Source organism: Hemibagrus wyckioides, linkage group LG24, assembly GCF_019097595.1.
Source record: "Hemibagrus wyckioides isolate EC202008001 linkage group LG24, SWU_Hwy_1.0, whole genome shotgun sequence".
Taxonomy (NCBI): Eukaryota; Metazoa; Chordata; class Actinopteri; order Siluriformes; family Bagridae; genus Hemibagrus; species Hemibagrus wyckioides.
In genome coordinates, this window is record NC_080733.1 from 4,756,076 (window position 1) to 4,781,338 (window position 25,263).

At 41.4% G+C, this 25,263-nt stretch overlaps 1 protein-coding gene across 5 annotated transcripts in view; it reads left to right on the plus strand.

Moving 5' to 3' along the window:
* Positions 1–25,263, plus strand: part of sdk1a (sidekick cell adhesion molecule 1a) — a 267,661-nt gene that overhangs the window by 180,458 nt on the left and 61,940 nt on the right. For all 5 annotated transcript variants that reach the window (XM_058377701.1, XM_058377702.1, XM_058377704.1 and 2 more), the window contains 9 exons: positions 451–534; positions 3,759–3,953; positions 6,144–6,260; positions 7,970–8,137; positions 10,018–10,120; positions 11,392–11,565; positions 16,530–16,666; positions 19,410–19,557; positions 23,219–23,359. In XM_058377701.1, coding sequence (XP_058233684.1) covers positions 451–534; positions 3,759–3,953; positions 6,144–6,260; positions 7,970–8,137; positions 10,018–10,120; positions 11,392–11,565; positions 16,530–16,666; positions 19,410–19,557; positions 23,219–23,359 — 1,267 coding nt within the window. The remainder of the gene's footprint in view (positions 1–450; positions 535–3,758; positions 3,954–6,143; positions 6,261–7,969; positions 8,138–10,017; positions 10,121–11,391; positions 11,566–16,529; positions 16,667–19,409; positions 19,558–23,218; positions 23,360–25,263) is intronic.

Here is a 25,263-nt window from a genome sequence, read left to right on the forward strand (position 1 = left end):
CTAGCTAGCTAGCTAGATAGATAGATAGATAGATAGATAGATAGATAGATAGATAGATAGATAGATAGATTTTTTGTAACATCCATATTATTAAAGCTGCTGTGAGGATGTTTTCTTGAAGCCCCATAAAGTAACATTAAGCGCTCAAAAACAAAGCAGCAATATTTTAAGGTCCATACTTTGTTTTTTTTTACGAGTTTAATCATTTTAATGACCATAAATCCTGAAATATTACCTATCGCCAGTAAAATCCACTCTTAAAGCCCTATATTTTAGTGAAAGGAAGTGTGCTCAGCAGATGGTCTTTAACTTGTTCACAGCTTTTCTTGGAACATCTACTGAAAGGGAAGACCTATGCTGTAAGGTTCTTCATAGAGCATATGTACAGTGAACTCAGTGAACAGTGTAGTCTAGTTTTGTTTGTACTCACTGTTTCTTTGTTTTTGGCAGAGACTCCCTACTTCACAGCTGAACCCAGAAGGAAGATGTTGGGAGAAGTGGAGAAAAGTGTGGATATCCCGTGCCAGGCCCGAGGTCAGTACTAGAATAATGTACGACTATATAAAGTTTAGTGGTGATGTTCACCGCTGCTGTAGATAGGATACATTTTCAGCATGTATTCTCTTTCGCTCACACAAAGACCCAGAGTTATCGGCATAGACAAACCTCGTGCAAGGCATCCGGCGATCTGCTGTGAATTGAGCCTATATCTAAAAATGTGTATTGACTGAGAACTGGAAAATTGTTGGGAGTGATTTATAAAATCATTACGGCTCTGAGAATGTCATTTTGAGTTGACTGTAAGAGAAATGGTGGCCTTTCCTAGGAGTAGCGAAGTCATGATTAGCTGTGAGAGATGAGTAGTTGAGGGGAAAGCGCAAGTCCGGCTATCATTACATTGAGAAAAAATGGGTAGTGGAAATGGTATTGGCTTTCTGCCAGAATTATTCTCCATTGCTTTCCCCACCAGTTTTCTAATAGCCTAAAAGTGGAAGGTCAGCCAATAGTCAGGGCCACACGTACAACATTTGTCAGTGTTGCATCCAGGTGTCACACTTCTACAGTTTCAGAGGTGATTGGGAAAAATTATCCCGTCAACATCAGATGCACTGAGAGAAATAAACACAACCAGTTGGCCCACTTCTAATTCTACAGAGTGGGAAGAAGAATCAGATCACTGCTTCACTCGGGCCATGCACCGGGAATATTTCGAGCGTGCCGATGGACCGGGTTCTGAAGAAAACCTTCGTCTGATGCTTTTCTTACAGCAGGAGCAGCAGTCTGAGGAAAATCTGCATGGAAAATTACTCCATACCAAGCATTATCTGCAATAGAGAGGAGCTTGGATTTGTTAAAAAGTTTAGATTTTTGGAAATATCTGCTTGTATTGTGGTCATATTTAATATATGTCAAATGTACTTAGGCAAATACTTATATATTGATAATACTTATAAATTAATTTAAATTCAATTTAGCACTTTTAACAATAGACTTTGTCACAAAGCAGTTCATGGAATTATATACATTCAGGATATAAATTTTAAATTGAGATATTGATCCCTAAAGAGTAAGCCAGAGGTGTGGGCAGTGAGGAAAAACTTCCTGAGATGATACGAGGCAGAAACCTCAAGAGGGATCCATCCTCATTTGGGTGACACCGGAAAGTGTGATTATAAATCATTTCTGATTGAATCTATCATAACAAAAAAATTGTAGCAAATCCAACAGATAAATGTGTTTGTTGGTGAATTTACATTAATTGGGACAGTTTTTGAATATCCAGCATCCAAACTTTCTTATTGTTCATAATAATAACAATTTCCTTGCCTTGTGTCCCTGAGTCCCCTGGGATAGACTCCAGGCTCCGTGTGACCCTGTATTGGATAAACGCTACAGAAAATGGCTGAAATAAGTAGTCACGTAGATTAAAAAGATATCAGTTCAGTTAGGTTTATGCTTTTTTGCATGTCTAAATCATGTAAAGATACAGCTCCCTTGCCTGCAACCAGTAAATGATCTAAACGAAGACTGAAATAGTTTTTTGCTGATGAAGTGGATGTACAGTCTAAGTACAGATAAGATGTTTATTATTGTTCCAGGATCTAATTACGACTCTCTCTGTCTTTTGCAAAGAAAATTCTTAAACAAGAATGTTAGCTTGTAATCTTATCTGATTCTCAAAAATGAGCACAATCACTGTATTTAAAAACGAAGACAGTAAATGTCCAATGTCTTTAATATTCAACATTCTGCACTTTTTCTTTGGTTTCTATTTAAATGTAAGTAATTGAGTGAAATTAAGCATACTGCTTTGTAAAAAAAAAAGATCAGATTTGCCTCATGTCTCATCTCTTCTCCTGATGTTCAGACGATGCTCTGATGGATTTGATCTCAAATGGATCGTCAGGTTTTACACAAACTTGTGGAGTTCATAAAGCTCAAGTCACAATTCATGTAAATATTATAGCTGTTGTCGGTAATATCTTCGGTGATGAAAACTGTTGTATTAAATTCGAAGCGAGTGCAGAATAGAAGTGTTTTCGCTGGCGCTCTCAGACCCCGCTGTATGTAATGTAGTGACCCATCATCATTCAGTTCCACTAATCAACTCGCAAACTTGGCATTTTACACGTTTTCGGGAACAAACACTTCATCAGATGACAATTGGCAGCATAAAGCTAAATAAGTGACACAGTCCAGTGAGTTTCTTTTGAAGTACACTGGAGCTGATACCAGTGCTGAATTTTCCCGACAGCTCTTTCAGGGCACTTAAAGCGTCCCTTGAGAGCGCTTCTCAAGCTGCCAGAATAATTCTTAGAAGCGGTCTCAAGCTTGTGTCTGATCATCTCATTTCTACTTGATATTCTTGTCTACGTCTTACGTGGCACGGGTTCCCATTGCGGGATCCTCAAGGACCCTTAACCAGTCCACATTTTTGTGCCAACTTCCAAAATGCATGAGCCAGGTTATCAGCATTCTGCAGCCATTCATTAGGAGATGACTGGCATGGATGTGCAAGTCCACACGGCCTGGACTGGAAGCTTTTTTTAAGTGGAATTTCACTGTAGAAGGAGAAGAAGAATTTATTTGTCACATATACATTAAAGCAAAGAAAAATCTTCGCATATGCTTGCATACAGTCGAGGTCATACAGTGCAGGGTCAGCCATGATACAGTGCTCCTGGAGCAGAGAAGGTTCAGGGCCCTGCTCAAGGGCCCAACTCTGGCAGCATGGCAGTGCTGGGGCTGGAACTTCTGACCTTCTGAATGCAGACCCAGCAAAGTGTATATATATATATATATATATATATATATAAAATGTGAACTATTGTAGCTTCTGTAGCATGCCTGCTTTACTGCTTTAATGTAAATTTATTATTTTATCATGAAAGAGAATAATTTCCAAAGCTGTTCATCGATTTGTTTAATATTTCAGTGGTGCAAAACAGACCATAATCACTGAAAGTTCATTTTTAGAACAAATCATTAATGATTAAGCTTTAAAAGGTAACTGATGTCACCTGTCAGCCATTTTAGCTGCTTATCTGGGTCTTTGTAAGTTGCTTTTTTAAATTCCCCAGAATTAAATAATAACACTATGCAATATTTCTGGCTTATTTGTGTGTGTATGTCAGACCAGCTACTGTACTAGAATTCTTTCCCTGACATCCTTGTTACCCTCCACTTCCCTACACCTTTGTTATAATGCACTATATGAATGCACTATATCTTTCTTCTCTTGGCTATTACCCCTTTAGGTGTGCCCGTGCCCAAGCTGGAGTGGTACAAGGACGCTGTGCCGCTCAGCAAGCTAAACAACGCACGCTATAAGGTCATCTCCAGCATGGGACTGCAGATCAGAAAACTGCAGCCCAGTGATGCCGGTATCTTCCAGTGCTTCGCCAGGAACGCGGCTGGAGAGATGCAGGTCCACACCTATCTAGATGTGACAAGTGAGTCAGAAGCCAAGCAGGGAGAAATTTGTATTCCGGGTTTGCCAAGTGTTAGAAAAGCGTGCTCTGTCTGGCCGTAATTACTGGCTCGCGGAGACAGCGGAAGCATAATAAAAGGCATTATGTGTGACGGACTGAAGAGAACTCACTCCCTATGCTTTAACGTCCCACAGTCACAAATACGTTTCTGCTAATGTAAAACCAAATGCTTCTCGCTCGCCAGTTAGGAAATTGAAGCGTTTCCCTGTGGAAAAGCCTGTCTGGTGCTGATTACTTCATAATGTTTGCTGTGTCGAGGCTCCTCATGCCTGTGCCGTGTGAGGCTATAAAGGTGTCTAGGAGAAACACTCCCATCATGCTGATAATTACACTGCTGCTGTGTGATCACACTGGCTGGATTGCGATAATGATTTTTAACTTACGTTGACCTTTAGATGATCTTATTTCCTTTGATTACTGAATTTCCCTGATTATATCCTCTGAGTGACATCAGACTGGCCACAAGACCTATTGCCTATATATATATATATATATATATATATATATAGGGGAAGAGAGAACTAAGACTTAAAACAGTAGCAGCACAATGGATGATGGCTTATTGGCTTTGTCTCACACCTCTGAGGTTGGGAGATTCAATTTTCGTCTCCGTCTGTATGTGTGGGAGTTTGCATGTACTCCCTGTGCTTAAATGGTTTTCTCTGGGTTCTCCAGTTTACTCCCCCAGTCCAAAGACATGTTGTAGGCTGATTGGCCAATTGTCCAAAGTTTGTTAGAGTGAGATTGTGTCCCACGTTGGGTCAGCACCCTATCCAGGGTGTCCCCCACCTTGTCCCTCCAAGTCTCCTTGGATAGATTCCAGGCTCACTGTGTTCCAGTGTGAGATAAGGGACACAGAAGATGTATAGGTAGATTATATTATATGTCTGATGTGTCTTTGTCTGAGTGCTGGTCCAGACTGAGTTTGGCACTTCAATAAGGTGCTTTACATTCAGATTGGAGAAAAATGACTGGGATCACTTGTAGCAGACCTTTTGAATGAACTTGTGATCCCAGGAGTCTCATCTCAAATCTGAATGAGCTTTATAGCATTGCATTCTTTAATGTGAGACAATATGGAAAGGGAAAAAAATCCTGAGCAATTTATCTCAAGGGGGCGGAAGATCAGGTATTGACGTCTGGATGCTGCTTCTGTCTTGCCGTAGTGAGCATATATATCTTGACCCTCCTATTGACCGGTGGTTCAATAAAAGCCATTTAAAACCTCCTCCTAGGTGTATTGTTCCTGTATAGATCTGATTCATGCCAAAGTGATCAAGGGCGAGAACTGTGAATGAATACCAGCGTGCACTGTAAATATTCAGCACACAGTATAAAGAGAGACTGCAAACTGCTGTTCTAGCGTGCCGGCAAAGCCATTAGGAAATAGAACACGACCGCTCTCTATAGCACTGCCTGGAAGGCTTGAAGGAATGTGTAATATGGTACCAGATATTCAGTGACCACATGAGCTGCAAAGAGCTAATACTGAGCTGCGTAATGCATGCGCACAAAATACGGCCGGTATATATTCAGGTTCTTAAAATATGTAAATATGACTTCAGGGTCATTTCGAAATGTTCTTTCCTGGGCTTTTACCTCATCAATCTTTATGAAGTTACATATAAAGGATTGAGAGGAAACTAGCCTTTTAGCCACTGTGCAAATTGAGCTGTAATGGGGTTTATTTTCGCATCTTGGCTCCAAATTGATATGGCCAAAAAAATTCAATTCAGAATCCAAACAATCTTGTTTTCCCTTTAATCAACAACAGGCATCACCAACCCTAGTGGATACACCTATTCATTTACACATGATAAAATAACCCCCCCGACTCCAAAATGCTTCCATTATGACCGTCCAATCACGGGAGCTTAATTGGATTTATACTGCATGTTTACTGTTTCTGATTTGTAACACAGATTTGTTGAATGAGTGGAAAAAGCTCCAATCCGAACAACAAACAATAGCGCTGGGATGAATGTAGGAATTGAATTGGACTTTTATTCAATTTCCTGTTGTCGTCTTGTAATGATTTTTACATTCCTCTTTGTTTGTTTGTGTGTTTGTGAGCTGCATTAAGCAAAGGTCCTTGACAGGAGTTTCTGTGTGGTTGGCTACACCTGTGGCTAACATTTGTGAATTGTGCAGGTATGGCTCCATCATTCAGCGTTCCACCAGCCAACATCAACGTGACCGATGGCACTGTGGCCTCCTTCACCTGTCAGGTCTCCGGTGCCCCGAAACCAGCCATCACCTGGAGGAAAGGTAACCATTAACATGCCATGTGACCACAGGGTGTCTAAAGCTATTATTACTGTACCTTGTATAAATATTCACCCGGTTGCTATGAAACCTTCAGAGTTAGTTCTGCTGCAAGTAATTGTCACAGAAGTTGAGCCAGAGTTTGGTAGAGAACGCCATGCAAACACCATGAGAACCAAGGAAAGAAAAAGGAGCAAAAAGGGGCTTTTTTCATACCACTACTACAGCTCAAGAAATTAAGGTCCTGGGTTGTTGATCAGAATATAAGGGTTCCAGCCCCAACACCTCCAATCTGCCAACGCTGGGCCCTAGAGCAAGGCCCCCAACCCCCCCTGCTCTAGTGGCGCTGACCCCAACCTTCCAAGGATAGAATATGCAAAGAAAGAATTTCACTCTGCAGTAATGTATATGTGACAAATAAAGGCTACATGCTTCAGTGTGTGGATAGTGTAATCAGAGTGATGCAGTATAGAGTTTCCACCAAATATAGATCTTGGTACCAACTGTTTTTTTGTGTGTAATCAGACCAGAGAATTTATTTCCACATTTGCTGAGTCTCCAGCATGTTTTTTTGTTTTTTGGTTTGTTTTGAACAAACCCATAGGGCTCAGCACCAGATTTATGGAGTATCTGGGCTATATATTTGCCCTGGCAATAGATCTATCATAAGGCTTGCTTAACCCTAATGTTCAGAATATTGCAAAGAAGCTGAAGTTAATAACAGCTTCTCACAGAGGACCGAGCATTTTTTATTTTATTTTTTGTATTTTATTACTAGTATAGTATCAAATAAAATAACTATAAAAAGCATTAATATTAAAATTTAATTTAAAGTATTAAAATTAAATTTATTACTGGAAATTAAATGAGAATGAAAATTATATTTATCGCTTAGTATTTGTTTTTATTTTTATTTATTTTTATTTTTTTAATGTGTGCACAGTGTTTCCTCATATCTCCAGGGTCAGCATGCATGTTCTCCTCATGTTCGTGTGGGGTTTTTTTTTCTCCATGTTCTCCAGCTTCCTCCCACTTTTCAAAAAACATGGCAGTAGGTAGATTGCCTGGAGTAAATTGCTCAGAGTTTGTGAACGAGTGTGTGAAAGTTGTTTTCCCTGTGATGGACTGCTATATACTGCTATCCACAGTGTATTCTCTGAAAATCTTGAATGAATGGATGAATAGATGGATGGATGGCTGGATGGATGGATGGATGGCTGAATGGATGGATGGATGAATAGATGGATGGATGGATGGATGGCTGGATGGATGGATGGATCATACAGCACTTAAATACAGCACAGCATGTCACCTATTTTATCAACGTTGTTTATCACTCGCCGGGGCTTTTTAGTGCTCTTTAGCTGAAGACGACAAATCGTCAGACACAACGCTATTAAAACGTCTTTGTTGCGGCTGATTGGCAATATAACAAAGATCATTTTGTGCAAATGCGCACTACAAATCTCTCTTTGTACCCCAGCACTGTTTCTGGCTTTTATTCATGAAGTCATTTCCATAGCCTTCCCAATTATGTACATGGAGCTCTCCTAATGAGACAGGCTGAACTGAAGAATTTCCCCCTGGGAAAACTTTAAGCGTGTAATAAAACATCAAGCACAGCTAAACAGCCACTCATGATACTTTGTTAATCCTTTCGTCGTCAGAGATATGAGACACCGAGCACTGCGTGTGTGTGTTTGTATTTACAGATGCACAGATACTAGCCAGTGGCTCGGTACAAATTCCACGCTTTACGCTACTGGAGTCTGGGGGACTGCAGGTGCAGCCGGTGGCGCTGCAGGACGCGGGGACATACACCTGCTACGCCGCTAACAGTGAGGGGGCAATCAATGCCAGTGCTGAGCTTACTGTGTGGAGTAAGATCTTTGTTTCCTCATGCTAACACACACACACACACACACACACACACACACACACAGGTATCCTCAGGACAGAGAGCTGCTATGCACTCTAACACAAATATCTGCTCCATATCTCTACAGCATATCTGTTGCTAAAGAAACAAAAGTGTAGAAGGAGTAATAACCAGAGACTTAGGAATCTTAAGCCTTAGGAGTAATCTGCCTGAGATTACATTTTACAAAAGAACTCCTTAAAGTCGCAGCTTACTGTCCGGATATTTATCTTAAAATTATATTATTCAGTAGTTACTATGAATAATTCATTAACTGGCGCCAAACTAATAGGAAAGATATGTAGTTGTGAAAGTTTGATGAATGTGTGGAGCTAAAGACATTAATAAGTGTTCGATTGTCTTGCATTAGTCTTATGGTTATTTGGGCTGGTTGCATTCTATTTTTTTTAAATTAAGCATTAAATCTATTCAGAGATGATCTGATATTAAAAATGAACATGAGATATGGTCACTCACATGAAGCAGAATTGTCCGATATGTTTGTCCCTAAAGTGGCGTCCAAATGAAAGATTGATTAATTAAATATTTATTTATTTATTTATTTATTTATTTATTTATTTATTTATTTATTTATAAAATTATTTATAAAATTATTTATAAAATTATTATTATTTATTTATCTATCTATTTATCTATCTATTTATTTATTTTTTTATTTATTGCGATAGGTTCACTTATTTAAGATTTTGCATTCATTTCTAGGTCACTATTTAAACTGAGACACATTTGTGATGCTGATCAGGTTACCTCCTCTGTATGAAGGACCAGTTTTCTTTGAAGGCTTCTATTAAAACACGTGTTTGATATTTGATTGTATCCAGACGGTCAGGATTTATGCTAACTCGTGCAGTCTATGTGGCGTCATTAACCCTTTTTACCAACACACTGGTGTTCCACTGCCCCAGCAGAATGGAAATCAAAATTATGGGACATTTAATTCTCAATCAGTATAAATAAGTGAGTGGTTTTATTTCGACGAGTCTGATATAAAATGAGTCAGGACTCGGTTGGCTTTCAGTGTGAGACATGAGTATTTCCCTCTGTTGGATAACCATACACAAAATCTAGTGTTTGAAGAAAAATTTTAGATGCTTATGAACAAACACTTGGGGCATCTCAGAGAGCAGAAATGGGTTTGATATCAATATTTACCTTGAAAAAAGAACCATTTGGGACTTTTCTATGAAAATATTACCCAGAAAAACGTATTTAAAATAAAAAAGCACTTTCATATGTGCCATTAAGCACCAGTGTGGAGTGTGACGTGACGAAGACATTCACTACTGAACACAGACACAACAAAACAAGAAGGAACCTCTGGTCTAAATTCAGGTTTATAGCACATTTGAATATTTTCCATATAATACTTTTACATTAAAGCAAAATAAAAGCCAAATAAATGCATGTTCACTGGTGGTTTGGTCCTCAGTGTAGGTCTGGAATCAACAGTTTCTGATTGCTCCAGCCACTGGATTGGCCAAAGTTCACAACTCTTTAAAGTTATGTAAGAGTTATATTTAACACGATGAGTAAACCCTCACACTCGGTAGAAAAAGATCGTGGCTGGTTCTTTGCAGTGTTTTGTTAGCAGACTTTCTAGTGACAGTTTGCGAGACTAAGCTGAGGATAAAATTAGCCTCCTGCTGTTGAGCTAACGTACACAGAGACGCATTGAAATGTCAATGTTACCCAAACTGGCTAAAGTGAATAATCAGGTTAAAATCTGTGTGAGCGTCATAACACTATTTGTTTAGCGTTTTCATTTTATATGCTTTTTCAGTGGTCCTATATTAAGTGTCTGGTTCTGTGTCTTCCCGAAAGGTCGCACCTACATTTCCCAGCCTCCTGTGGACCGGCGTGTCATCAAGGGAACGACGGCCATTTTGGAGTGTGGCGCCGTCCATGATGCACGTGTGCACGTAAGGTGGGTGGTGATATAGACGTCTGGGCGCTTGCTTGTTCAGATTCCGCTCCCTGAGGCCAGGCTTGCTCCATCCATACGGAGTATAATGTTAATTAGAAGTGCCAGCCCATGCGACGTTAAGTAGATTCAAAATGCAATCCGTTATGCTGTAAACCTAATTCAGCGCTAATATGCAGGAAATTGGTGTAATGAAGCACTCATGCGTTTCCTGCTCCTGTCCTCTCTTTATCCCTCTGTCTCATTCTCTCTGTCTTATTGCTCCATGGCCTTTTCTCTCTCCTCTCCTCTGTCTCCTCTCTCTCCTCCCTGTCTCCTCTCTCTCTCCTCCCTGTCTCCTCTCTCTCTCCTCTCTGTCTTCTCTCTCTCTTCTCCTCTGTCTCCTATCTCTGTCCTCTGTCTCCTCCCTGTCCCCTCTCTTTCTCATCTCTTTCTCCTCTCTTTCATCTCTATCCTCTCCCCTCTGTACTCTCTCTCCTCTCCTCTTTCTTCTCTCTCTCTTCTCTCTACTCTCTTTCTCCTCTCTCTCCTCTCTGTCTTATCCCCTTTTCCTCTCTTTCTCCTCTCTTTCCCTTCTCTTCTCTTCTCTCCTCTCCTCTCCTCTGTCTCCTCCCTCTCCTCTCCTCTGTCTCCTCCATCTCCTCTCCTCTCCTCTCCTCTCCGACTCCTATCTGTCTCCACTCTATCTCCTCTCTTCTCCTCTCCATCTCCTCTCTCCTCTCCTTCTCCTATCTCTCCTCTCTGTCTCCTCTCTTTCTGCTCTCTATCACCTCTCTCCTGTCTTTCCTCCCTCTCCTCTCCTCTCCTCTCTCTTATCCCCTTTTCCTCTCTTTCTCCTCTCTTTCCCTTCTCTCCTCTCCTCTGTCTCCTCCCTCTCCTCTCGTCTCCTCTCTGACTCCTATCTGTCTCCACTCTATCTCCTCTCTTCTCCTCTCCTTCTCCTATCTCTCCTCTCTGTCTCCTCTCTTTCTGCTCTCTATCTCCTCTCTCCTGTCTTTCCTCTCTCTCCTCTCCTCTCTCCTGTCCTTCTTCTCTTTCCTCTCTGTCTTATCTCTTTCTCCTCTCTTTCCTTTTTTCCCCTCTCCTCTCCTCTCTATTTGTCTTTCTTGTCTATCTCTTCTCTCTCCTCTCTTCACACTCTCTAAATACCCTGGCTATCTTTCCTCCACTTTTTTCCCTTTATCTCCCTTTCTTTCTCCCTTTCATTGCTCTCCTCTTCTCTTCCTGTCTCACTTTTGTCTCTTTCTCCATTTCTCTGTCCTGTTCCCATGCAGGTTTGTGTGGAAGAAAGGTGGCGAGGCGGTCAGTCAGTCCAGAGGAGGACGGATTAGCGTGCAGCAAGGCTCCCTGCACATCTCTCAGACGTGGTCAGGGGATATAGGCGATTACACTTGCGATGTGATTTCACTCGCAGGCAATGACTCCAAGACTGCGCGCCTGGAAGTGATGTAAGCTCCCAACAAGCTTCCTGTTAATTCCCTGCTGCTTGATGAGTGATCCTTTTCTACTTTATATATTTATATTTATATACACTGGGCTTTGTAAAGCTCATGATGGCTGAGGATTTTGGTACAGCTCTCAAACTTCATGTTAGATAGAGTCATTAACACTTTATTTCATTTCTTTGTATTTCTATGTATTTGTTTTATTTCATTTCTTTCTTTCCTGAGTATCTAATATCCATTTATGTAAGTTGACATTAGAGAATTTACAACATTGAAACCAAGTGATCGATATTAAGTAGGTCTCTCTTCAGACCTCACACCTCAGGAGACACTCTGACCAAGTCGCCTCACAATTTAAGCCCCCATTTTCTTACCCTTGCCCCCATATTCTTACAACTTTGAGGCCTGACTGTTCACGTGCCACTATAACGAGATAATCCATATTATTTTCTTCAGTGGTTTCAATGTTAAGGCAGATCACTGTACACGTCTAGTATGATTTAAAATGAAAAAAAAGAACAAATATTTGATCATTTTATTCGTTTATTCATATAAACACAGCCGCATTCACGAAACTTCTTTTCATTCGGCTACCATACAGGCTTCTTATCTAAGCACAGTTACAGAATACTTCGTAAGAGTGTCATAGGTGCTGCATTACAAGACCTGCACCTCATACATAGTTTGAAAACTTGACAAAACACAGACTGACTTCCTAACCCCTTTTTTACCAGTATGCTGGTGTTCATTCTGCCGGCGGAATGGAAGTCGTCTTATGGGACATTTTCATCCAGTATAAACATTTGAATGATTTCCTGGCTGTGAGTCTGATATAAAAGGAGTCAGGACGTGTGTTTTCCCTTCTGCTGGATAACCTTACACTGAATTTTACTGGCTGAAGATAACAAAGTTTAGATCCTTATGAACAAACACTTCTCAGAGAGCAGAAATGGGTTTGATATCAACATTTACTTTGAAGATAGAAATATTTGTGTTAAGAAAATTACCTTTTTTTGGACATTTTCTGTGGACATATTGCTCCTCGCAGGCTATGAAACACTATGCCTACTTTCATATGAGCTTAATGACATGACGAAGACATTCAATGCTGAACATGGACAGTACAAAACATGAGGAAATTTCTTCGTTAGTTAAATAAGCACCATCATGTTGGACTAAATTTCTGGTTTATTGTCATTTGCCTAAAGTGTGCTACATTTACATTTCTGGCATTTCGGCAGATGCCCTTAACCAAAGCGACGTACACAAGTGCTTTGAAGGCTCTATCAGTGAATACATTAGCACTGGTTCAATAGATCACAGACTTAGGATACCACCAAAAAGCTAAACACTGTGTTGGGAGGATTTTCTTTTTCACACAACAGTACAGGGAAAATAAGCGCTAGTTTAAGTGTTTCAGAAAGAGCTAGGTCTTCACTTGTCGTTTGAAGACGGTCAGTGACTCAGCTGTTCGGACATCTAGGGGGAAGATCATTCCACCACCCCTTTGTCAGAACAGAGAATTTATAACCTACCTCTTACACTCAGAGATGATGGGACCAGTCCAGCATCTATATACAATACAGTGCATAAATGATAAGTAGAATAGTATATGTAGCATTAAAGAGGCCTAGTGGGAGACATTACATGTTCCACACTATAAAATATTAACAATGGCAGACTGGAAGTAAAAAAATGTTAGTGATCTAGTTAAGCAATGTAAAGAGTCAGAGTCTGGTATCAGTACAGACTCTGTAGACTGGGTTTCTGCTGGTGGTGGTGGTGTTCTTGGTTAGAGTCTGAGAAGAAGCTGGATCTGATGCTGTGAGGGCGTCTGCTTGATCGTAGCAGCGAGAGAAGTTCGTGACCTGTGTGGTTGGTGGTTCCACACACACACCACATGGTTTAAACGTCCTGGAGGGAAGGAAGCTCAGCTCGGATGATGATACGGAGGTGATGCAGTCGGTCAGGATGCTCTCCACGGTGCAGGTGAAGCACTAAGAATCCAGATGGATCAAAATAAAAAATAAATCGGAATAGGAAGGTCTGATTTCCAATTCTGTCCAACTCCATAGTAAATTCTGTAAAGTTTCTTACAGATTTTAATTTACAATAAATTCAGAAATGTATAATAATAATAATAATAATAATAATAAAGATACACTAAATATTAAAGATACACTAGTCCCTGTAAAGAGGGCTCTTTCTCAGCTCTGTCCACATAAAAAAAAACTTTAATCTCACCTCGTGAAGTTTGGACTTCGCTCCATAAATTATGGATGTAATTCTTATGAATGTGTTTTGGGGTTCCAGTGTAGGCCTCGTGTACATATAAAGTGCTCTGTCAAAACAGTAGTGCATATCATTTATTTTTCCCGTTGCAAAAAGCCACCTTGTGCCCAATTTAATCACATACAGAAGCATTTTTCTCAGTTAGAATCACTCTGCTCTACTCAACACATGCTCGTGCAATTAGCTAAACAACAAGGAGAATAATAACAGCCACGCTAGTGTATAATCAGTGCCGGAGTTTCAGCAGAGAAATATTCTTCAGCACGAGCGTACCGATGCTGCGACCTTTTTACTCCGATTTCCAGCTGTTTTTATTTCGTATTATAGAAGCCTGTTAATTGTACAGAGTGGCATGCAGTGTGCGTTGCCTAAAAATGCGACGACTGCCTTCCTTTCGTGAATCTCAGGGTTGTATATGGAGACGTCGGCTCGGATGAAGTACTCGAATCGAGAGGGTTTTTTTTTTTAAGGAACAAATATAATTCTTTCTATTCTCTGCCTGGTGCTCTTTCCAAACATTTTCCTTTCTAATGAAAAGCGTGGTGTAATTATCAGAAATGATGTTCATGTTATGGTTTTGAAGAAGGTTGTGGAATAACAATGAGCCTATTATTCTGTGCGTTTCCAAAAGTTTCAATCGCCGTTTTATTCATTGGACGACACAAAACACATGGTGCGGAAAGTCATTTTGGGAGATGTGTGTGTGTGTGTGTGTGTGTGCTGGAGCAAGGAAAGAGTGTAATGCCAGGGGATACCAGTGAAATGACCCAATGGAACATTTATTGTGTGATACTAAAAGCGTTGGTACTTTGTGACACATGGGAAAATGCCTGTAATCTGTTATCTTAACGAAATCTCCAGTAATCTGTTGTCTCAACAAAGTTCCAGTCATTTCTTGGCTTGTAAGGCTGTGACACACTGACTTCCAAGCTCCAGGGAAGTCAGTAAGGCCTCTTTCTCTCTGTCTCTCTCTCTCTCTCACTGGCACTGCTCTGCATACACATATTTACTCTGCTCATGACGCTAAAACAGCAGCCTTTTGTTCATTAAGTTGTGTGTAAAGCCAGGCCTGCGTGTTCACGTGTTCGTCTGCCAATGTGAGGTACTTCTCCCAGCAGGAACCTTGTCGTTAGCGGAAACTTTTTCACCATACCCTTTCCATTTAGTTTTCAAATGCTTTCTTTTATATTTCAGAACTCTAACATTGAAAATCATTTGGAAATCAGCAGGCTGCTAATAGTGTTTTTGTGGTGGGTTTTTAATTTTCATTTAATTTTGTTTTTTTTTTTTTTTTGGGGGGGGGGATTTTCTCTCTCTTTTCTTTTCAGCCTTCTGACATTGATGTGGATATCCCGGTGTTATACAAGGTTTATTTTTCCGAACGGTGCGATCATAACATTCATCTTTTAAAAGGATGCTGACCCCTGGGCTCTGAGCTGTGTTTTCAGATACCTGAAGCTCGGTGTCTGATGAATATTTCGTTTTTGACCGCTCAACTCCAAATAAAACTGCTTTTTGCTTGACATTTATTTGCTTAAAGACCGTCTGAAGTTAAAAAATTCACGCTGCTAAAAGAGCTACAAGAGGTCGGAATCGGCATCAGGGGCATTTGTGTAGATTTGTGGAGAATTATGTAACAGTATGATTAAGATGCTTTATTTGTCTGTGGCACCGTTCGCTCCTTATTAGCAGTTTGAGACGTTTATCCTGAAACAGGGTTGTGTGGAAACTGGCACTGGAGCGGTTCTCTCCCACGTGGCTCAGCTCATCCTGCCTTCCCTCGAGCACAGCTGCCCGTGTCATTAGAGAGAAATGGCTTTTTAGTCCGATGTATTTTTCCACTGGCAATAGATTACTTAACCATGGCAGCAGAGATATTGCTTGGGATTGAGGCATTACTGCTTTAAACTACAGTCTGGAGTCATTACTTATGGGTTTTGGTTTCCAGTTCAGATTTTCCAGGAAAATCAAGTTCTTCAGTGACACTTTAACATTCTTTAAATGGAATGTGGTAATGTGTGGGGTTGTAGAAGAATGTATCACTTCTTCAAGATGCTTGTCTCACCGTTTCCCTTTTTATTTTTTTTTCCTCATCACCAGACACGCACAAGATGAAAGGCACGTATCGCTGCTCTTCTGTGAGATCGTCAAAGGTTCCTTGCCTAGTTAGAAAGAACAAAAAAAAAAAGAAAGAAAGGATGGAACCTGGAGCTTTGATGATTCTTTCTCTGGGTTCAATTTAGAGAGACAAAAACAAACTTTCCCTGAAACGGAAAAGTGCTGGTGATGAGTCGGATGAGACGTGACTGCAGCATGATGAAGCCAAACCTTGCCAAGTCGAATGAATAAAGAGATTAATAAAAGAAAAAAAAAACTTTATTAAGGCGAACATGATTGACCATGCTGAGGAATTTGAAATCGAGGCGGATTTTCTTTGAGCGCTCGGGAGAGACTAACCACAGAGGAGATCTGATCATTGTGAACGGTCCAGAGGGAGTGATGAGTGTTAGAGAAAGTCTCAAAGAGACGTGTTGAGAAAGTGCAGCTTCACACTGGAAATGGTTCCTAAATCTCTAAGGATGATTTTACATCTGTCTCGCGTGTGCGTGTGTGTGTGTGTGTGTGTGTGTGTGTGTGTTGACTCTAAACGTGTATCGGCTTTTCTTTCTTCCCAGAGAGTTGCCTCACTCTCCGCGGAACCTGCAGGCCAGCCTGAACGCCACAGACAGCCGCAGCGTACACCTGTCCTGGATGAGGCCCTTCGATGGCAACAGCCCTCTCCTGCACTACATCGTGGAGCTCTCCGAGAACAGTATGTGTTTCCTTTTTTTTTGCCACCACAAGGTCTCACTTTACTTTACTTTAGCCATAACGTTATGACCACCTGAGTAATATTGTGTTGGTCCCCTGTTGCTGCTAAAACAGCCCTGACCCGTCATGCACTGTGTATTCTGACACCTTTCTATCAGAACCAGCATTAACTTCTTCAGCAATTTGAGCAACAGTAGCTCGTCTGTTGGATCGGATCACACGGGCCAGCCTTCACTCCCTACGTGCATCAATGAGTCTTGGCCCCCCATGACCCTGTCTCCGGTTCACCACTGTTCCTTCCTTGGACCACTTTTGATAGATACTGACCACTGCAGGCCAGGAACACCCCACAAGAGCTGCAGTTTTGGAGATGCTCTGATCCAGTGGTCTAGCCATCACAATTTGGCCCTTGTCAAACTCGCCCAAATCCATTTTCGCTTGTCTATTTTTCCTGCTTCTAACATCAACTTTGAGGACAAAATGTTTACTTGCTGCCTCTAATATATCCCACCCACTAACAGGTGCCATGATGAGGAGATCATCACTCTTATTCACCTCACCTCTCACTGCTCATAATGTTATGGCTGATCGGTGTACTAGATTTTATAAGCAAAAATTGAACAACAAATGCTGCCAAAAACAAAGCATCAATCCCCACTTAATAATTAACAGCCATCTACAGGCTTCACTGCATACAGTAGGGCAATAGCTGTGCAAAATAATAAATCAAATCTATCATGGTATAGGATTTAAGGATATGCCTATTCTCCAAATTGTTAAAATTTTTAATAGAATAGAAATAGCCTTTGTTTGTCACATATACATTACCGCAAAGTGAAATTCTTTCTTCACATATCCCATCCTTGGAGGTTGGGGTCAGAGCGCAGGGTCAGCCATGATACAACACCCCTGGAGCAGAGAGGGTTAAGGGCCTTTCTCAAGGGCCCAACAGTGGTAACTTGAACTCCTGATCTTCCGGTCAACGACCCAGAGCCTTAACCACTTATGCCACCACTGCCCCTTCCATGATTAGTCCACTTACTGAGAGGATAGAGCAGGTCACAGCCACAGGGGATTTTAAGTAAACATGATCACTTGGATTTTTTCTGATATCAGAGTTTAAATATTCCATCATTTACAACTGAAATAGTCAACAACAACAATAAAATAAACTGTTGTGCTTGTATAAACTACAGAGCACAAACACGATGCTCTTTTTGCTGCGTCCATCTCGGTGAGCTCTTATCTGGATCGCGTCACAAAACTGAACCGAAATTCCGCTTATAAATGAAGCACGGATATGAGTAACCTGTCTAAGTCTAGTTTCGAATTTCAATACAAAACAAATATTCTCTGATTGTGTATCGTGCATGAAAGTACTGATAGGTTCGCTTATTTGTGTCTCAGCTCATTAGCACTGATTCAGATACAGTCACTGCAGAAAGCTTTACAGTAATGACTGAGTCGTGCAAACCGCCAACATGGACATCCAGCTTCATCAGACTCACTGATTTTCCATCACATTTGGTCAGGAAGCTCTCCAGATGATCCTGTGTGGAGGACAGTGAAGAAGAGTCCAGCTTTTCCTCGGAAGAACAAAATAGCAGGCAGGATTTTTCAGACTTAATTAAAGGAGCAGGATTCAATACACAGTCCAGCATCTATCTTTATACCTCTTACAAAAAGTGATAAAACTCATCAAGTTTAACGAAATTGCTTAAAAGTGTTAAAAGGGGTTTTTTTTCCCCAGCACTTGACTAGTAGATGTCACCACAACTTTTGTATGTGCACTGAAACACACACACACACTATGAGTGTTTAGTAGAATGAGAATGTGCTTAGATAAAGATAAACTATACTAGATAAAGGAGGTTGATCTTACTTAAATAGCTGTCTTGTGAAAGAACAGAGACGTATAGAAGTATGGAGACACTCCATCACTACCATCATGCCAGAATGGAGCAGATTAATCTGCTCGGGTGTGAGTGGACAGTGAGGAATGGGTTCTGGTGGAGGTGGAGGTGTAACACTGCTGTCTGCCCCTAGGACGTCAGAACCACCTGTAAGCACTGAGAGAGGAAAGCTTGCTTCTAAACATCAGCTCATTTCACCATATGTCATTCCCCATGATGCCAGCGTTTGAGAGTGTGTACTCAAACCAAATGAAGTAGTTTACTATTGGAATAAAAGCGCTGATGTTTCGCCCAGTCATTGCCATCACCCACATTTTTTTTTTTGGCATGGAATTTCGAACATGATACGAAGTACCTGAATTGTGGATGTAACTGTGTATTCAGGCTCGGAGTGAGCGTTTTCGATCCACTCTGTCTCTTCTTCTGTTGTTTTCCTCATCCCCGCTCATTTCTGATTCATTTCCACCTCTTCTCCAGTCCATACATCTGTAGTACATCCGCCGCCGAATGATCTGTAATCGGTAGCTGAGCATCAGTGCTGCCTCTTATAATAAAGTATAACCCTGCTTTAATATGCTTTGATTACAAATCCCCAGCGCAATGCTTTGTATAATATTCCGGCTAATTTCTCCGAAGAGCCTGGTGTTGTTTGATCCGATCATTAAGTATTAATAATTGCTTGTGTTCTTGTGGGGAATCCAGGCTTGAAAAAGATGTGCGATTAGAGTCTTATCCTGAGCGAAGAAGACAGCTACATGAAACACACTCGGTAGCTACACTCTCCTAGATGGCGGTATTTCTCTGAACGAACGTCTCTTCACGTGATTTTAGATTCTCCGTGGAGGATGTACTTGCCGAACGTGGATCCGACGCTGACGACGGCCGAGGTGACCGGTCTCACTCCGGCACGAACCTACCAGTTCAGAGTCTGTGCTGTCAATCAAGTGGGGAAAGGACAGTACAGCGGTGAGACAAACCGGTAAGGAACATATGAGTAACGATTTTTCTTTAGTCGTCAAAGGAGAATGATCTGTCTACATTTCTTTTTTTTTCCTTTCTAAAGACGCAAAAGTAAGTAAAGAAATAGGCTTAGATATTTATATTGACTTCACGTTTCAGTTCAGTCGCCTGTGATCTGAATAAGGATAAAGACTCGAAAAACGTTTACCAAGGACTGTCATTTTCTGAGAAAGACATGCAGATTTATCTCACAATGCCAGCTATGATTATTTTTATTTTTTTTTTTAAATCTGTATAATTTAGCACTGCACTGAATTAGCTGACAGTTGCAATCTATTTGGAAGCACCAAGCAACAGCCCTTGCTATCTTATACTGATCGAGGAAGGATAAATATATCCCACTTATACAGCTCCACTGTACTGTGATTTGAAATGTGATTTCTCCTGTCATAGCCCTGTAGCGCTCTCAGTATGCGGTGAACACACGTACCGTTCGGGCAGTGGAGTGGCAGGCTCGTGCTCGCACATTGTGCTGTAATCAGCGCCTCGAGCAGCTCACATCCACACAGCCTGGAGCTGTGGGTGGCAGACACCTCGGTCCCGCTCGCACCAGCAGCCCTTATCAGCGCCAGACATGCTAAAACATTGCACCTCTGCTCAGGGAAAAGGAACGAAACTGCTATCACACGGCCTCGATGGCATATTTTTCATTTGGAAATTAGTCACCTCTCTTCAGAATGCCTGGATATAAATAGCGGGTTTTTAACGCGCTCCGAATTCTAGCTCCGAGCTAAACAGGATACGGAGTCTTAGAGGTAACTGTGGTGCAGTACATGTCATGGGGCAAAGCGTTTAATCCATTTAATGTGTGTGATTGTGAGAAAACAATTCCAGTAAAAGCAAACAAGGAGAGGATTAAGTTCACCGACATTAAAGCAATTCTCAGCCAAGCACAATACTAATCTTATGTCATGGCCAGTGGCCTCGCTCTTCCATCTGTTCTCTCCTGGTGATTATTTCGGCCTTATCTGAACACCTTGTTCCCAAAACAGTGATAAAAGCTCTACCACAGATCCATACACAGCGACCGGTAAACTATACTTATTAGACTTGTAGTGGTCCCACTGCCGTGATGCATAGTTTAGTTTAGTTCTGAAATCGTTAGCCTCGTCCGGGTTAACACGGGTGCAGAAGCTAATGAAAGTATTTTAAAGAGCTGGGGTAGATTTTTTAATTTGTGCATGACCTCAGTTCATTTCACAGAAGCGAACGTCCCGGAAGGTTCAAGCTAACTCTGTCCAAACCACTTAATTTTCCTTTTGCTTTCATTTAGCAATTATTGCCATGACTGGGTTTTCACCGGAGCTGATCACTGCTGGGTTTTGTTTCATTACAAACAGGTGCATGATTAATATGTGACAATTTGAGCTTTGGCTCTTATTAGTTCATCTTGTACAATTTAGCTACCTTTTCTCTGTGGGAATATGACTGAATGTGTTTTAATTCTTGTTTGAGAAAGAGGTTAATTTAGGACCTTACTGAATTTTTAGTCAGGAGGGAGAGAAAGAAACAAAACAAACAATTGCCTGAGGAAACTTTTTTTTTACCCAAATATCCTGCATTTACACTGTTCAGCCAAAAGCAATGGATACTTATTTAAGAAAATGTTTTTTTCCACTGGAAGTGTGTAATACAACAGGCAGAGGTGTTTAATCCAGAGGAACCAGGCTCTTTTGCTCAAATATGAAGTGTTGCACCACCGAATATTTTCTTTTTTTCAACAGAAGTGTCTAATACAGCAAGCAGAGGTGTCTAATACAGCAAACTAGACCGTGTCAGGCACTTTGCTGAAGACAGTCAGCTTGGGGACACAGTTGGCTGAGACTGGTGCCTTGAAGGAGCCAATCACTCTTCTCCCTGCAGGCATATGTCTTCCTGCATGCTGTCACATCTGTCCTTTTTGGCCTTATTAAGCAGAGGCAACCGTAAATGCCTGACGAGGCCGTAAAAACATACCGGAACAGCAGATAATGAGCTTGCACACACATACACACGGACACACACACATGCACACACACACACACACTTTCCTGTTTATATGCCGCTGGGTTTTTGTGCTCAACATGGGTTGCTTGCCAAAACCTACCATGAATATCAGGCTCCAAATGTGAAATCCTAGTGATCATTCAAGCTCTACCGTTGATGGAGGGGTCCATTAATAACCAGTGGACTTTAAACGCCAGGCATGATTAACTGACTGTGTTTCATTCGCTGCCAGACTCTTTTAGGCCGTTCCATTAGCCCCCACCGTCCCTAGTGGCTATATGTGGCACATGCCGTACACAAATTAATGGCCCGCTTCTTTGCATTGTTTATGCACCGAAGCAGATGTTTAATGTCCAGTGATTCACTGTGACTATGTGAAGCAAATGTGTAAATACTGCTTGAAGGACAAGACAGGGCAGGGCACGGAGACAGCGTCTGAGAGCTAGCAGAGCAACTCTCCTTCCTTATGGCCATGATTAGGCAGATTTACAGAGCAAGAGGCACCACAGTATCGGTTATTGGGAGCATTAATTATGAAATGGACTTCTGGGGAGAAATAACAAGTGGAAGGAGTTTTAAGAAGGCAGTGACTATAAATCTGAATAATCCAATGATCCCATTAAAATTTAATGCAGATTTAACTGTCCATTAGCATGAAATACATAGGGCGGAATGAACCCATGGACTTTATGAAGCGTCCAGCTCTGATAGATTTTTTATTTTCCATTAATTAAAAACAGCATACATTTGGGTGGTATGGACACCACAGTCGTCTACGAATGTCCCTAATGCTTGTAATTTACTTATCTTGCTAAGTATCCGGTATGTTTGCCTGCATCTTTGCTAATTGCTCTTTCAGACAGACTGCACAGACACAGTTGGAATCGTAACAACAGACAGAGCAAAGGCTTTGAAGCTTCAGGTTGTTTTTTTACTCTTGGAACAGAACAGGATGAATGTCATTCCAGAGCATGTACATACACCGAAAAGGCCACAGCTTTTAAGCTTTTAACCTTCCTCGGTCTCCAGCAGAGCCCATATTGTGAGAGGAAGTGAGCGCCACAGGCCCCTGAAAGCGATAAAGTGGCCTGTCTTCCAGCATAAATAGCCTCGACTTTGATGATAGATAGATTATACGTTTCCGCATGTAAATACTAATCCTGGATGTAGCCGAAACAAAGGGAGAACAGATGATCGGAAGGCAAACCGGCACTGATTATTCCCTAAACTAGTCACTGACTCCAGGCCAGGGTCTGCAGAAATAAAAACAGCTGAAAAAACGGTGACCTTACAGGTCAGAGGACCCCAGGGTGCTCAGAGCAGAGGGAGGCTCTTCCAGGAAAACAGCAAGGGCTTTGAGTGCTTTTGATGAAGTGGGCGGATGCATCGTAGCGAGCCAGATTGGGAAATGGACTTCTGACCAGAGGGTTATACTTTTTCAGCTCACTAGGATTTTTATTTTTTTTATATATATACCCTAGAGCAAGTCAGCAAACTCAAATTCAGAAAAAAAATAAAAATAGCGAGCGGTTACATAAGACCACTTCTGTGTGAACGTGTATATGTCTGTGGTGCCTGTGCTCTTATGTACAGTATTATCTGTTGTTTTTTCATTCTTCCTCCTTCCCCTGTAGACTGATGCTGAGAGAAGAGCCACCCAGCGCTCCACCCAAAAACATAGTAGCCAGCGGACGCACAAATCAGTCCATTATGGTGCAGTGGCAGCCCCCTCCGGAGTCGCAGCTCAATGGTGTGCTCAGAGGTTACGTCCTCAGGTAGGACCTTCACCACACTGCTGTCCCACGTCAAGCGAGTGCCACTTAGGTTCACCGCACTTATCTAATATAGACACTTTGGTACGCTATAAAGTACCACTGAAAATCCTGTTGTAACTCTGAATGGCTGTTATTATAACTGAAAGCACTCACAGTTTTAGCAATTATTTCTTCTGGTTTAATTTTGTCTTCGAAAGTATTGGAACAGCAAATGCCAGCTCACTTATTTTTGCTATACGACAAACATATTTAGGTTCGAGAGCTAAGGATAAAGATGTGACGATTGATCAGAAATTCAGCTTTCATTCTGTGATATTTAGATGTGTTGACAGGGATGTTTCTCCTGTCAGTCTCCTCCTCAGGACGTGAAATGCCTCTCAGTTGGGTTCAGGTCTGCTGATTGACTTGGCCAATCTAAATCCTTCCTCATTTCCCCCCTGATGAAGTCCTTTGTTGAGTTGACAGTGTGTTTCAGATCATTGTCTTGCAGCATGATGAAGTTCCTCACAATTCAGTTGAATGCATTTCTCTGTAAATTGGCAGACGGAATGAAAGTGTCAACTTCTGAATTCGCCCTGCTGCTAAAATCATGAATTCAGTAAAGATTAGTGAGTCTGTTCCAGGAGCAGCCATGCAAGCCCAAGCCATGACGCTAACGCCACCATGCTTGACCTGAAATCTCAGTACGCACTGGATCATGAGCAAATCCTTTCTTTCTCCACAATTTTCCCTTTCTGGCACTTTGATAGAGGTTCATATTCACTGCTAATGCTAGCTAGATGGCTAATATGAGCTAGCCTGCCACCATTTCAGAGAGTATTTTTTGTCTGAGTCCAACATGTTCACAATTGTGAGTGCTAATGGTAGCTAGAGGGCTAATATATTAAGCTAGCCTGACAGAATTTCTGTGAGGTTATGTTTTGTCTTGTTTAAAATCTTGACTGATAATGCTAGCTGTATGGTTAATATGAGCTAACCTGACACATTTACTAAGATAAGTTTGAGTTAACTGGTATTTATACATGTTTCCTGCTATTTCTAGCTAGTCAGCTAACATGTGTTTGCTTGACACAGTTTCTGACAGAAATTTGAGGTTATATTTATCAGTGTTTATTTCACTGCTAGGTAACAGCTAACTTGCACTAATCTGGCAGGATTTCTGACAGGAATCGTCATATTTAGAACTGTGTGTCAGTGTTATTGCCAATGCTAACCCGATGGCTAGTATTCTAACTTGGCTAGAGTACTAAAAAGTCTGTTAGAAACATTCGAAACCTTGCTGCCAATGATTTTTCATCCATCGTCCTTTTCTCCCATCCAGAATCATTCTTCTTCTTTTTTTTTTTTTTATTATTTTACTTACCAGTAAGTAAGAAGTACAAACAACATTAATGGCAAGCTGTTCAGTCTGCCAGATCCATTCCCATGCATAGGAAGTATTATCTTCCAAGTGTTTTATGTGAGAACTGAGCTCAGGCTGCGCTTTTTGTCGTGTATGAAAAAGGGGTTAATTTAGGAAGCTTGAACTGCGTGGCATGAACACAACGACAACAGGTCTTTGAGAAAATAAATGTTGTGTACAGCAGTTTTTTGGATTTAATACACACTAAGTTGAAACTCCTGGAGACAGGGTGGATGTTTCTCACTTTCTGATGGGGGGGCTGAGCGTACTGATCCCTAAGTTGTGTTTGCCCGGGCCTGCAGTGTGTCTGGGGGACCACGGCTCGTACCCACAGCTGCTCACGCTGTGGGGGCTGAGATGCTCGGCACAGCAATGAAAGCCTGTACAGCATGATGAGATCCAAACAGTCATCCCCTACAGGCCTCCTGTAGCTGAGGAAAGACACAGAGCATCTGACAGGGAACCCATCTGCTCAGGCTGCCAGTTCTCTCTCGCAATCTAC